General features: G+C 39.3%; 3 protein-coding genes across 3 annotated transcripts; 1 reads left to right on the top strand and 2 right to left on the bottom strand.

The window, feature by feature from the left end:
- Positions 1-1,371: 1,371 nt before the first annotated feature.
- On the bottom strand, positions 1,372-4,387 carry LOC137720544 (UDP-D-xylose:L-fucose alpha-1,3-D-xylosyltransferase MGP4-like). The gene is made up of 4 exons (XM_068459628.1): positions 3,604-4,387; positions 2,815-2,976; positions 2,143-2,358; positions 1,372-2,057 (listed from the first exon to the last, which is right to left on the bottom strand). Exons 1-4 carry the CDS (start codon positions 4,084-4,086, stop codon positions 1,848-1,850), a joined length of 1,071 nt encoding a protein of 356 aa, XP_068315729.1. The 5' UTR covers positions 4,087-4,387; the 3' UTR covers positions 1,372-1,847.
- Positions 4,388-5,872: 1,485 nt separating this feature from the next.
- LOC137721289 (protein ABIL1-like) lies at positions 5,873-8,664 on the bottom strand. Its single transcript, XM_068460394.1, has 9 exons — positions 8,299-8,664; positions 7,767-7,849; positions 7,457-7,607; positions 7,271-7,370; positions 7,090-7,182; positions 6,854-6,938; positions 6,667-6,719; positions 6,456-6,562; positions 5,873-6,367 (listed from the first exon to the last, which is right to left on the bottom strand). Exons 1-9 carry the CDS (start codon positions 8,389-8,391, stop codon positions 6,212-6,214), a joined length of 921 nt encoding a protein of 306 aa, XP_068316495.1. The 5' UTR covers positions 8,392-8,664; the 3' UTR covers positions 5,873-6,211.
- A 3,119-nt stretch (positions 8,665-11,783) lies between these two features.
- Positions 11,784-13,980, top strand: LOC137720320 (uncharacterized). The gene is made up of 2 exons (XM_068459373.1): positions 11,784-12,262; positions 13,176-13,980. Exons 1-2 carry the CDS (start codon positions 11,919-11,921, stop codon positions 13,561-13,563), a joined length of 732 nt encoding a protein of 243 aa, XP_068315474.1. The 5' UTR covers positions 11,784-11,918; the 3' UTR covers positions 13,564-13,980.
- Positions 13,981-14,923: the final 943 nt, after the last annotated feature.

Below are 14,923 nucleotides of genomic sequence, written 5' to 3' on the forward strand. Positions count from 1 at the left end.
ATTCCAATTAATGTAAAGATAGCATCTTTGCACCAAGGTTATATAGAATTTTGGGATAAGGAACCTCTCGGGATTTTCTATGTTAGGATCTGTTCATTATACATTGAGCTGCAGGTTTTCGTTAAGTATTGTTTATATTTAATTTTAAATGAAATAATTCATAATAATTTGTAATTGCACAATGTATGATAAATGAATAAAAATGATCTGAATGAGATCAAAATCCAGAATTTTGAGTAATTTTTTTTGTTGGAGAGAAGAACTTCACATGTGACATCCCACATCGCCCAGGGGAGTGATCCTTATATGTATATTCCCATCCCTACCTATCACGAGGCCTTTTGGGAGCTCACTGGCTTCGGGTTCCATGGGAACTCCGAAGTTAAGCGAGTAGCGCGCGAGAGCATTCCCAGGATGGGTGACCCATCGGGAAGTTCTCGTGTGAGTTCCCAGAAACAAAACCGTGAGGGTGTGGTCGGGGCCCAAAGCGGACAATATCGTGCTAAGGTGGTGGAGTGGGCCCGGGAAGTGGTCCGCTCCGGGCCGGGATGTGACATCACATGGATCAAAAGGTTTTTAATTTGTCAGCATTTAATATTATAATCTGCTTGATAATTTTTGTACTTTGAATACATCAAGTTACTGAAATCTGTTGCGTCATGCTTATTTTGATTTTATCATTATTTTTGTCGTAGTAAAAAGTTTTACATATTTATGTAATTATAAAATCCTTCCGTATGACTAGATTTATTCCATTTTTCATTTCTTAATATTATCAAAGCTGCTATTCAAGACAATAATAAAATATTATCACTCAGTACTACATTTTAGTAATATTATTTTTTAATTATAAGTGAGATATTTTATATTCGAATATCGTGAATGATGAATTTAATACCAAATTAGGTTACTAATTATGTGACTTAACCGAACTTTTGCTTTTATTAGTGTAAAATATATAATTGCATTAAAAATGATAATAATAAAATATTAACAAAAATGGGAAAAGCCATTATAAATTAGATTTATACGACGAGTTGGGGCCCATTGCGGATGATATTTTGCAAGAATTGTCCATGAGTTGCAACATAAAAAATAGACGGTTTGAATTATTAAAGTTTAATGTCGTTTGGACCTCACAACTAATCTCAATTTTTTTTTTTCAAAAATGGGAATGCCTTGCATTATTAAAGTTTGATATTGTTTGGACCCCACAACTAATCTCAATTTTTTTCAAAAATGAGAATGCCTTGCAAGCTGTCTAACAGACATATGCATACACATTTCACACTTATTTTTACATCTCTCATGCCGACCTCGAATTGAATGAATTGAAGAAAACAAATGATCAAAAGTTAATAATAGTTAATAATAGTGTATGACTTATAAAAATAAGTGTGTAATAGCACCATCCATACATACATACATATATATATATATATATAAGAAAATCTCAATTATTGTTCTTGATTTGGAATTTCTGATGATTCTGTGCCCTAAACTCATATTTAATACTAGTGGCTTAAAAGGTTACTTTCCTAGTAAATTGACAAAATTTGACTCCGACTGCAAGGTATCCATTCCTTCTTTTGGAAAACAATCAAAAGCTGAGTCTCTATTTGGAATTAAATTCCAACAAATAATGTGAGTAAAGCAGATCAAGGGGAGGCATGAGGTAATGTTTGTACAACCAGTTGAGCCAACACCACCACATTCCCTTCCCTTTCCAAGTCTCTTACAAAAACCCACCGGGCTCGAAGGTCACACAAATTCGTAGGAAGCATTTCCTGCGGGCATCGATACAGCTGAGCTTCTATGGGAACAAATATTGATCAGGTCATTCAATATCATATTCTCCCAAGAGGAGACTCATCCGCGTGATCATCGACCAGCCATAGATCATAATCATGGAAGCGTTTTATCTTCTTCTCAAAACCCAGGATATAATTATTGTGAATTATAACATGCATCCCTTTAGTTTCTCGCACCCACGTCTTGTTCTTAAAGTATAATCCTCCAGTTGGAAATGCTGCCTGTGGCAGCAGGTAGAGATCCACCTGCAGAAAATTATAAACATAATCACTCAAAGGATCTAAATAATTTGTCAAGGTATATCAAGCACAACTTTCAAAGTGAACATACTTTGTTAACAAGTTTGTCTAATGCCCAGTTAAAAGCAGGTTGATCATTTGCCTTTTTCTCTCTGGACCATGGTTGATCTTTAAGTTCCTCGATCCACTTCTTCATAACTAGCTTTGCTCCGCTGGTTGGACGTAGAAAAATCATACAGCTGCATATATAAGTGCGTCCTTTCTTTCCTGGAGGTGGCAGATCATGAGAGTGGTTCAGAGGTTTGACCTGGTTGCCAAAATAGAAGAATTATCACTTGTAAACATAACAAAAGTGCAGATATATCTGCAGCATTAGAATAGACTGCAGACTCTAAAAGAATAATACCAAGAACTGGTACTGCTAGAACACCGTTATCTGATATATTTTAGTTTTTAGACATACAGTAGCGAGCAGGGTTTAACGACAAAATAAATAGAGATTTTGGCAGTCACTTTCTGTATTTAACTGGTGCCAAAAGATATCACCATATATCCACTCAATACCCAAAGCAAATTGAAAGTTTCCCTTATTGCATAAGGAAAAATTAAGGAAGGTTTAAGGTAATGTTTTACTAATAATCAAGTTTGCGCTGAACACACCTCCCGGTGTCTGATGAACATGAAATTTAGGACGGCACATGCTTAGCATCTGTTCCTAATTAAGCACATCAAGTAGCTAAAAACCAAAACTAGGTGTACTTACTGGGGTCATGTCATCTGTGAAGTATACATCATGGTTTCCTTCGAAATAGGGAAATGGATCAGCCAACCACACCATATCAACATCATTGTACATAACATTGTATCCAAGCTCCAAAATCTGCAATAGGTGTCGCGGCCTTCGGGAAGTAAAGTTGAAGAATCCCTGCACTAGGAAACCAATCAAAATCACTTTTGAAAGGCAAAAGTCAACAATTCATGAAAATAAACAATTCTAATCATCATGTGCAGGTTCACAGAACAAACATAAACACCAAGAGAAGCAATCGAAACCAAGGGGCCAAAAAGCAGAATTGAGAGGGGAAACAATGTACTGGAGCAAAAACCTGATAAGTTCAATTATTTAGAAGTTTAAATAACGATAACTTAGGCAGTTCATGTTAAGTGAGGGCGGGAAGCAAACAGAACAATACATTAAAAATTTAACATTTCAATGATCAATGAAATTTGCACATCTAATTCTTCATTGTGCTAATGATGTGACAGGAAGAAACACTAGTATTCCACGCCATGTATTGAAAGGAAATGATATTAGTGCATTAGTATTACTTCAATGTAATGATCAATGAAATTCGAACATCAAATTAAAACCCGAAAACAGAACCTCAACTGCACAAGCAAAACTTGAGCATCGCAACATTAGAATTCCACTGTATCTACAATCAACTAGCAATTACTTCAATGAACCAACTTTACAATTCCAACTATAAGCTAAAACTCCACTGTATCTACAAATCAAGCCAAACCCAGATGCAAGAATCAGCAATTATACCTGAGAACCAAACTTATGGGCAGTCTGAGCATCCGGCGCAGGTGGAACCAGCACGGCGTGGCCAGGCCACCGCTCATTGACCTTATAAAGCGTGGCATAGTCTTCAGCAATCACAAGCACCTTGTCCTGGTGCTTCTGCCTGGTAATGCTGATCAACCAGTTGTTCAAAAACGGCAAGTACGGCTGGCTCACGGCGCAAACAATCACCGTCCCGTTCCGGGCCACAAACTCCGCCGCCTGAGCCAACGTGTAGTCCCGCCACTTGGCGGTCGAGGGCCTGGTGGTGTCCGAGAAGAGGCTCTCCCGCATGCCCACCCAGGGGAAGAAGACGCCCATCACCACCAGGAGCGAGAGGAGGACCAGGAGGGTCGTGGGGCTGAAGATTGAGTAGGGTTTTTGGGCATTGGAGGAGGAGCGCGGGGAAATCGGGTACGGATCCGAAAGTGGGTTGTGGATTGGTCTTTGGTACAAGAAGGAGGACATTGTTGCAGAGAAATTTATGAGTTGGGGCTGATTGTAGGGGTGAGATTTTGAGATGGGTTTTTCAGAAATTGCTGAAATTCGACGGGGGAAGTGTGAAAATTGGATTTTGTTTATGCAGAAGCTTCTGGTTTTGAAAGTAAAGATGCAAACTTTGGATGGATTTTGCAGTTTGGAATTAAAAATTGAGTAAAATTGTTGAAACTATCGAAATTTAATGCGAGGATGTGAAAAATAAGAAGGGTGGCGCTGCTGCTGCCGATCGAGTGATCACAGTGTTCCTCGGTCGGAGTGTGGTGGTTTAGAACAGTCTGCTTTGAGGGGAAGGAGTTTGCTTTGTTGTCGTTTAGGATTTAAAGGTGCCGATCTGTTGTCGGTGTACGAATCCGATTCATCAAACGACAAGTCGTTTCCTTACTGTCACCCAGCGTGATGGGGAAAGGAAGAAATTTCACGAGTTATCACCGTGGCAAAGAAAATAGTTTCACGAGTGGGTTTGTGAATGAAGGCAAAATTTTGTATATATGATTATTAAAGGAAATGTATTATCTACACAGCTCTTTTCATTTCTTACCCTCTCTCTTAATTTGCGATCATCGGATCGATTGAATTAAAGAAAATAAAAAAATAAAAATTAATAAAAAACGTGTGAGAAGTAAAAAAAAAATGTGAAAATAACAACTGAACATTTTAGTTTAGGTAATTCGTATATAACTGTTGACCCTAAAAATTACAAAACCTACGTGGCGCGCAGGCCAAGTAACTAATAAGCTAACTACGTCATTCGGTCGAATGCGGGGCGTGCCAACTCGTCGGCCGAGTCTGGCCAAGGAGTAAAATTTGTTGATGTAGCTTTGAGCGCGTCGCTGACTTCTTTAACTTGCGATTGCGACCGAGGAAGGAACACTCTCGGTCTCTGGGTTCTACAGTCTGAAGACAAGGCTGCTAATTCTGCGGAGTTCACAAATCGTCCGAGCCCGATTCGGTCACTGTGATTATATTCATGAGAGTATAAGCACGTCGAATCGAGACCAAGGTGTATGGGCACAAGTACTCGAACGTGATGTATGTCTTGATGGTAAACGTAGTTCGGCCGTCGGAATGCCGAACCCTGAAACTCACTTGTGAGTATCCAATCATAAAACCACTCGGCGACCAGTACGCCGAGCAATGTAATTCGTAACACCTAACTATGCCGAGAAGGCTAGCAAGGTGACCTCTGCCAACAAAGGTTCGAAAACCTTTCTCGACCGAGACTTGGATAGATAATCGGTCGACCTCAACGCAGTGCTGTTTATCCAAACTGAAGGTGCTCGCCGAGCGCTTCCACAGTGCTGTTTATCCAAACTGAAGGTGTGTCGGCAGGAAAAGAAAAGGAAAAAATCTCAAGGTGTCAAGAGGTTTCGCGCAGGGCAATTGTATGCTGATTTTTAAGGTCCTTTCTGCTTGCATGATTTCTTGTATTTATAGTGCCCCATTCCTTGAAACCGACTCCGATTTGGATTGGGAGTCCTTGTCCCATTTCGCTTCTTCTTCGAACAAACCTACTCCTACTGGGATTCTGAATTTTCCTTCTTTTCGGGACTTCATTCCTTGCTGGTCGAGAATCCTAGTTGCACCAGGACTTCCTCGACCTTTCTATTTATCTGGACTACTTCTGATGGGATTTGGCCGACCCTGCCAGCTGGCCCGGGCCTTATTATTCCGCCCATAGTATTTATCATCTCCTTGGGCCGAGCACATCCTGCTGCTCGGCCCAGCAATAATATTTCGGGCCCAAACAATAACACACAGATATCACGCTTGACAAAAGTATGACCAGCCAACCAAGTAGAAAGAATCGAACACATTTTTACACGGGGTTTTGCGTAAAAGCGGATAATTCAGTAAGATACCAATGAGATGGTTATGAGGTGCAAGATTCTACAACTAGACAGTTCCCCAACCACTTCGTTACAGGGACTTGTGTGCACAATTTGCTCGTTATTAAGCAGCCCGGGGAAAAAAGAAACAAGAATTTTGATTTCAAGCAATTGATAAACTAACGGCCAAGGGGATTTACAGGCAAATTGATTGACCGACACAATGTGGGTGTCAGCATCTTTAACTTGTTTGTTTTAATGACGTCTCACGAGACGGATCCAGCCTTCAGCTTATTCGATTTCTGTTTGACAAAGAACGCCGATAGCACACTTTTGCTGCGAACAGGGACACGCACTGTGTCCCGTCTGGGGTTCTCAAATGACCTGAACGCCGTCATTGGTTTCGAACCATCTACTGCTTCCTGCAAGGAAAATAACTTCTCATCAGCTTTCTAATTTTTTATCTTCTGTAATACGGAGATCAGAACTTGGAGGACATGATCGCTCTACCCTGTGTCCAGCACCCAATGTTTGCTTAACCCCGCCAGAATTAGGTAATCCACTTGGTTGCTGAAGCTGAATTGCCAAGGATTTAGAGGCACTCCCTTCTTCATTTTCTGCATTCATATTAGTCGAAGCATAAACAACTATCGTTTCTCTAGTAAAACTTATCTATTCGCAGCTAGGTGATATGATGACGTAACCATCCAATTCAACATACCTACAAGCTGGAAAACACCAGCAGTGTTTACAGAAATTTTTGTGTCTTCAATGCTGCACAAAGGTAAATATCCCAAAACATTTAAGCTTTCTTAGAAGTATCAGACGCACTAGATAACCAACAAAAACAAGTTTGTACCAAGCACAGCGAAACCATATGCAAGATTCTTGTTTCTCATAGGAATTACCTAGTCTGAGCCTGTGGAGTCCCCTTCAAGGTTGATTTCGTTTCTGAAGCTAAATGCCAAGAAAGAGTTTTTGATGCAGCAGCGCCTAAATGTTACACATTGTCGAAACGCCAAACTCATTACTTGAGCACAATAAGAACTTGTAAAATCAAATGCCATAAACTAGAAAAGCTTAATCGCCCAATGAAAAGTGGACTCATAAGTCATAAGCAAGCATCCAACAGAACGTGACATACTTGAAAGCTGAAGATCTGCTCTTGCTTGATAAGGATGTTGCCTAGTGTCAGTCTGTACATGTGGACTAAAATGTACCTTCTTATTCATGGAATCTAGCAAGGAGAGAAATGGAAATAAATGTAAAAAATCTCATTACAAACAGGGCAACTCTAACAAGAAGTTGACAATATTGTGTCTTACTTGGTAAAATGTAGTGTTTGTGATGTCTCGGAATGAATGCCAACAACTGATGCTGCCTCGACCCTTCTTTGTCCATGTATGTTTGGCATGTAAGAAGTTTCTAGATTGAGAAATGAAGTTTGTTAAGCTAAACTCTATCCATTTGATACCCTCTCTATTCTAGCGTGCAGAAATTTGAAACCTCACCTGATTTAGGCAAGTAACTTTCAGATCCATAGTTGAGACATCTGAGGTTTGCTGATCAAGAAGGTCAGTTAACTTGTAAGCCACAGTGCCAAGGTGATCAACGGCATTAACAAGGGCCCGCACAGCATAATCTTTCAGGTTATCCAGTACCCTGATGCATAAATTTAAATCAATGCCAGCAAGCAATGGAGCATAGAATTCCTGGTAAAACTGAGAATCAAACAAGCGACGACAAAAGCATCCAGATGTGTATGACATACTGGAGCATTCCTTCTCAGAAACTTGCAACCAGTAAAACAAATATCCTTACATTTGTTTCTGTTCGCTATGAAGATAGGATTTTTCGCAATATTCCGCAGCAGAATAAAGCTGAGGCCTTAAGTTCTTGAGCTCCTGAGATAAACATAGCAAACAGACTATGAGGATCCAACCATTACAAAAATGCCCTATTTTTCTCTTCAAACTGCATAACGGTATCATTTCAAACGAAGTTCTTAACACAAACCCTCGGAAGTAGGAACAAAAAAAGGCTTCACGCTACATCCATTGGTCTACATAAACCCAGTACAGCTACATAGTGCCCAATTCAGAGAATTTAAATAGCATTACCAATGCAACAGTAGCTACCATAAAGAACTCAACTTCCTTAACAAATGCTTGGCATTAACAGCTCAAAATTCATTGCTAGTCATTATTCTCGAAAACATAACACACCCAACAGATTTTTAACTTTCAAGCTAAATAATCCGAAACCCCACAAATTCAATCAACCAATTCATAAAATGCAACAAACCAATCAATTTGAAACGAAATCAACTTCAGATCCAGTCCCAAGATCCAACCTGCAGGGCCTTGACGAAGCTCTTGCTGCGCTCCATGGAGACCTCGTCGAAGGTCATCGCCGGGTTGCCCGGTTGGTGCTGCTCCAGCTCCATTTCTAACCGAACCAACGATCAAACTTACTGCAAATTGCAGGAAGACGATGCAATTAAATATGTAATTACAGCTGCGGTTAGATTGGGGGGTTAGGTTTTGGTTGGAGTGAGAGTGTGGTTGAAGCAACGCCGAGAGGTGGTGGGTGTTTTTCTAAATTATAGGATTAATTTAATTTTAAATTTAATTTGGAGTTAAGCGGAAGGGAAATTTGCAGCGTATTTATTGCTGAGGAGCGAGAGAGTTAGTGCGCTGCACATGTAACGGAAAATGGCAGTTGGAAGAATGCTGGCTCGAAAATTTAATTAACGGCAAGAGATCTGTCGTTTTCTGAGGTAGGTTTGTACGCTGCGAGGGGCATATGATTCGTTTCTCTTTTCTTTTCCTTTTTAATTTTTCAAGTTTAGTGAAACTAAAAGTAATTTGACAATAAAGTATTTCAGTATTGGTTTGGTTTCACAAAAAACGCTTGTAGATCATCAAAAGTTCGTACAAAAGATAATTGTTGGTTTTTTAAACGACGATGTCAACATTGCTTGGCAGTATGGTTTGACACCGACAAGCTTACTAAGTGCTCGACTAAATAGCTCACTGATAGATTTCGGTAGAATTTGTCTGAACTTTTACACTAGTACTCCTTTTGATATTTTCCGGAATCCGTTATGAATGCTGTATTGTTAGGCAGAATCTTGAAGTTGACAAAACCTTGAACTGATTAAGATTATGCAATGACGGTTTGCATTGGGCGTTATGTAGCAATGATTTGAATTGGGATCCAAGGCAAAACTACGGGCAATTGGCGGTTCAACATTATGCAATTCTCCCTTACAATTTTTGTTTAATGATACTTGTTCATAACTTACTACGGAAGATAACTAGTAGGAGTGGGCTCCGAAAATCAAAAAAGAAAAAAATCGAGCAGAAAACTGAAAATAAAACGATTGAAACCCAAACTAAACAGTATTAGTTCTGTTTTGGTTTGGTGGTTCAAAAAACCGAACCCAGTGAGATATAAATTAATATTTTTTCAATTTATTTTCTAAGTTTTTTTTTTTTTTTTTGTCAAAGAATAGCTATTATTAGATACAAATCGAAATGTTTACATCAGACACCAGAGCGTTAAATAACCACTCAGGCTCAAACTCATCCCAATAATGCACACCCCACCCCCCCCCCAACACGCGTGACATAAGATGCCACAAGATGCTAGCCTCCTTACAGGCACGAGGAGTGTAAAGAAACTCAATAGAACATAAATGTTGCTTAATAGTATTAATATCCCACAAAATATCTTCCATGATGGCCTCAGGTTGCAGCTTTCCATGAATCATATCAACAAGGACCTTGGAATCAGTTTCCAAATGAACATAACCAAATCCCTTTTCCACCGAAGCCATTATAGCCATCCTAAGTGCTTCCACTTCCGCCATGATGCTCAAACCACATAGAACCTTCCCCACACCGCTCGCATCTTTGAAAATACCCGCAAAATCTCTCGCTACCCACCCATGTCCGCCCACACCAGTACTATTACACCAGGCTCCATCACAATTTATTTTTATTATTCCAAATGGCGATTTTATCCACCCATTTGAAAATTGTCCCTCGCTCAAACTGCTAGGGACTTTGCACAGTAGCAGATTCTCATCACTTCCCACAATCTCCTCCCATTGATGCTGAAGTAACTGCATTGCACCATTGGGTTCTACCACAATCTTCTCAAACACCACACTATTACGACACTTCCATATTCTCCATAAACCACACAACACCCAACACATAAGCGCACAAGCTTCCTCCATCTTACCATACTTTGCACACAACTAAATCCAACATTACATAAAATCATCGCCCACCACCATGGTCACGTCTAATTGGAGCGAAGAACCAAACCAAAAGACACGAGCAAAGGAGCATTTAAAAAAGATATGTACCTGTGTTTCCTCCTCACAATCACAGAAGGGATAGCTAGTACTTAAATCCCTCTCCATTGCAAGTTGGTATGGACATCAAGTATATTCTGATATCAAGTATATTTCGACATCCTCTCCATATAAAGTGGCAGAGCTTGGGAGGAACCTTCAAACTCCAAAGAGCCCTTCATACCGAATCCATATTATCATCCCTACTGGATTGCCCCACCCCCTTCCGTCCAAGTTCTCTATTCCTATTCATCTCTTAGGCTACCAAATATCCTGATTTCACCAAATAGACTCCATTTCGAGTATAGTGCCAAATGACACGATCAGAACACCCAAACTAGCTTAACGACATACTCAAAATGATATGTACTTCGTCTACATTAAAACACCTCTCGACGACCTCACGTTTCCATGTTCCTCCAATAAACACCATATCGGCAACCATCCTAGGCATCTCCGGAGGTCTTGAAATAGGTCGAAATGTTCTTGGTGTGGGCAACCAAGGATCCTCAACAACCTGAATATTTCTCCCATCACCAACCCTCCATCGTATACTAGACTTCAAAATTTTCCTCCCTTGTAAAATTCCCTTCCATCCCCATGAAGTTCCTCGTCCCATTGATGCTTCAAGAAACGATGAATTAGGGTAATACTTAGCCTTAAGAACTTTAGCCAAAAGCAAATCCACGTTGCATATCAGGTGCCATCCCACCTTAGCCAACATTGCTAAATTAAAGTCAATAATCTCTTTAAAGCCAAGGCCTCCAGAAGCCTTTCTATTCACCACTTTTCTCCAAGCAAGCCAATGGACACCCTTTTTCATCTTCTGATCCCCCCACCAAAATCTTGCTATAATTTGTTCAATTTCCTTTGCCAATTGAATAGGCAATTGAAAACATGACAAGGTATAAATAGGTAAAGCCGCCGCAACACTCTTAATAAGCACCTCTTTACCGGTTATTGATAAAAACTGTTCCGCCTAACCATTGATTCTTTCATCCAATTTATTTTGTACTTCTTCAAGTCTTCGAAGCCCCAAAATCTGATTGTATACCTAAATATTTTCCAAAGCCTTCCTTGTGCGTAATCCCCAAAATGTGCGACCCACACTAAAATGGACCAAACTCTTATCCAAGTTAATGAACCGATTAGAACCCACAACATACCTTTGGAGCAAACATTTAATATTATAAGCCTCGATCTCCGTAGCTCTACAAAATAAAGCAGAGTCATCCCCAAAAAATACATGGGATATGGGCTCAGCAAGAGAGGTCACGGGCATGTTGAAAGCCTCATTTCCTATAATTTTTAATTCAACTTACTTTGTAACGACGGTAGAGTGCCGGCAGAAGAATAAAACCCGCGGCAAGTCAAACGGAAAGGCATCGCACGTGTGTGGGCAACCAATCACATATTTTAGTTATTTTAATTAACCGATAATTCCAATTTATCCAAAACAAAACATAATATTATCCAAACAGATTTTCCTTTCCCTCTCCAGCCAATAAAATCCCCAAACCAAATTTTACAAATTTTCTCGAGAAAATGGCTTTTTCTTGCCTTTTTCTGAGCCCCAAATTCTCCGACTGAAAATCTGAAATCTCCCAATGGTACTTCTCATTCCTTCGCCGGAAATATCCAGAGTTTTCTGCAACCCTAATCCCAATCCCAAAAGCTTTAAAATCTCGACGAACATTGATAAATTTGGGTTTGGTTCTAGGGTTAGGGTTTCGTCCAAGGTTAGGGATTGTACGGTTAGGGTTTCGGAATTCGACCAGAATGTGAGGCTGTACGGACATTTTTCGGCTCCTGTGAAGCGAGGAGGTTCGAAGCCGAGCAAAGAAGAGGAAGAGAAGCAGGATTACTATGTGAATATGGGGTATGCGATTCGGACTCTGAGAGAGGAATTTCCTCAGCTGTTTTACAGAGAGCTCAGCTTCAACATTTACAGGTTTGGTCTTTGTTCTTCTCTGTGTTTTCAATATTTTGCAATTACTCTTTGTTTGGTTGCTGAGAAATGTAGGGAGATTGAAAGAAAGTTGATGAATTTTATGTTCTTTGTTATTTTGGTTTTGATTGAATTTGAGAACTTTGTCAATTGATCAATATAAAATGTTTGATTTCGTTGTTTTTCGTACCTTCAGTTTGGTTGCCAAGAAAGTTCAAAAAAGAAAAGAGCAATTAGTTCGTGGGGATTTTTGAGTAAACCAAAAATTTAAATGCTTTCGGTACTTTGGGACCTCAGAGTATGAATATAAGAAATCTTTGCTACAAATTTGCGATTGTGAACTCGAAATTCGTTGTCATTTCTTTTACCTAGTCATTATGTTACCCCCAATTGAGGGTCAAGTCTAACTGAAGATTTGAACATGATACCATCTGTTCATCATTATAGTTCCGTAACATCAGTTCTGTTTGGATTGACTGTGTATATTGATAGTTGCTTTCATCTGCTCATTAGAGCTTTAGTTTGGGATCATTAGTTAACGCTAAATGTATATCAGTCTGTATGCTTTGAACTTGCAATTTTGGCCCATATGACTGACAAATTTGGTCCTAAACGGGGCTCATGTACGCCCTGGTTAATAACTTTTATAGGGTTTGGCTATAAGACTGTCAATAGATTAGGGAGTGCCTTCATGATGAAGCCTCCATGGTGACGTATATGCAAATTGAAACAAGATTGTTGGAATGTTGGGTTATGTGTTGTCGTATGCTTGAGATTGCCAGTACTTTTTGAGGGTTTGCAAATCTGTAGAGTGTTCTGTTGAAAAATGTGCATGTGTTGTCCTCATAAAAGCTTCTGTACATTACATTTGGCTTTGTTTAAAAAGATGCTAATGATTGTTCTGTATTCTGTATAGGGATGATATCACTTTCAAAGATCCAATGAATACCTTTATGGGCATTGAGAATTATAAGTCTATATATTGGGCACTGCGTTTCCATGGTCAAATATTTTTCAGGGCCTTGTGGGTTGATGTCATTAGTGTATGGCAGCCCATGGACAATGTAATCATGGTTCGCTGGACCATCCATGGCATTCCACGAGTCCCTTGGGATAGTCGTGGTCGATTTGATGGAACCTCTGAGTACAAACTTGACAAGCAAGGGAAGATCTTTGAGCATCGGGTTGATAACATTGCTCTCAATTCTCCACCTCCAAAGTTTCAAGTGCTGACCGTAGCGGATATAATGCAATCTCTCGGATGCCCCTCAACCCCAAGGCCAACATATTTCAAAATTTCATAGTCTTCGTCTTCAAAGAGAACTTGATGATGCTTTAAGATGTCCCAAAATTTTGGCGTATGCCGTGATATGGCCTATACTTGAGTACATATTGAGCTAGGGCTTGGCAACTACTTAATGGTAAAAAGTTGGCTCGGATTGCAAGGGTGTTGCCCTAGTCGATACCGGCACTGCCAGACTTTGGTTGATGAACCAGCATTTCCGAATAGATTGTACTAATCTGTTTAAAAACTACTCGTTCTGAGTGAAAGTAGTATATTGTACAACCCTTGTATATTCTGTATAGTATGAGATGATTATGGATTCCGTAGAATCTCTCTCATTGTAATATCGTATCGTAGGAAAAACTGAGCACCAGTGAAAAACTGGCATGAGCAAATGACACTGTTTTGGAATATATATGACCAAAAGTAGTTGTTTCAAGAAGGGGTCATTTGTGGAGATGTTCTAGTTTGAGAGGCACTTCGGTGAGACTTACCACCGCGTGGTGTTACAGTTCTTTTTATGTTATAATATGTTGGCCACTCATATTATAACAGGTTGATTAATTCGGTGTTGGTAAACAAAAGATATAACTCATTCTTTACAAATCTATTCCGTACAAGTAAACACGTTATACTATAACACAAGCTACTCATATTATAACAGGTCGACTAGTATACGTACATGGTAGTACAACGATCACACTCAAACTATTTTGCCTAGTTATTACACTAGTTTCGAATCATTATTAGTTCTTTCTCTAACCACCATATGACACTTAGATGTGTCATTAATGTTGATAAAGTTGGGGTATGGTTCGTGAAAATGAATTCACTAAGGGTTGGTATACGAGTCTTTGCATCCGTGCATCGGACTATATTACTCGGCCAATGTAAAATTATTCGGTTTTTACTTTTAATATTTCAAATGGTCTGATTTAGATCCGACTCGTGTAAAACCGTGTCCAAGATTGAGTCATATTTGTTATGTGCGGGTATCCTAGACCAGACCGTTTAAGGGTTGTTTTAGCACTTGTTATTTTATTTGCGGTCAACAATGAAGTCCATAATCCATAATTTCATACCTAATCAAACACTAAGAAGTAAAATATCAATCAAATTTATGAAGTTTTGATTTTCTTTACAAGATTTGTTGGTATTGTCTTTGTTAGACATAATTCTTTCGTAACAGAAATACATCAAAAGTATTTTATGTTGTTGTTTTGTTATACGAAATACAATTGAAAACAAATTTGTTATACTCGTAAGAACTGGATCGTTTAAAACGAATCCAAATGAGCCAATTCTACTTACAAAAAAACATAACTGCAAACCAGTTCGGACTAATTTATTGAAAACAAAGTCGAGTTTGGATCCACCAA

Source organism: Pyrus communis, chromosome 16, assembly GCF_963583255.1.
Source record: "Pyrus communis chromosome 16, drPyrComm1.1, whole genome shotgun sequence".
Taxonomy (NCBI): Eukaryota; Viridiplantae; Streptophyta; class Magnoliopsida; order Rosales; family Rosaceae; genus Pyrus; species Pyrus communis.

Coding starts and splice junctions, on each gene's coding strand:
- LOC137721289 (XM_068460394.1), bottom strand. CDS start 8,391: ATGGAGCTGGAGCAGCACCAACCGGGCAACCCGGCGATGACCTTCGAC. Junction 7,850..8,298: donor GCTTCGTCAAGGCCCTGCAG/GTTGGATCTTGG, acceptor TGTTTATCTCAG/GAGCTCAAGAACTTAAGGCC. Junction 6,368..6,455: donor CATTGGGTGCTGGACACAGG/GTAGAGCGATCA, acceptor TTTTCCTTGCAG/GAAGCAGTAGATGGTTCGAA.
- LOC137720320 (XM_068459373.1), top strand. CDS start 11,919: ATGGTACTTCTCATTCCTTCGCCGGAAATATCCAGAGTTTTCTGCAAC. Junction 12,263..13,175: donor CTCAGCTTCAACATTTACAG/GTTTGGTCTTTG, acceptor TATTCTGTATAG/GGATGATATCACTTTCAAAG.
- LOC137720544 (XM_068459628.1), bottom strand. CDS start 4,086: ATGTCCTCCTTCTTGTACCAAAGACCAATCCACAACCCACTTTCGGAT. Junction 2,359..2,814: donor TCACAGATGACATGACCCCA/GTAAGTACACCT, acceptor TTTGGCAACCAG/GTCAAACCTCTGAACCACTC. Junction 2,058..2,142: donor TAGACAAACTTGTTAACAAA/GTATGTTCACTT, acceptor AATTTTCTGCAG/GTGGATCTCTACCTGCTGCC.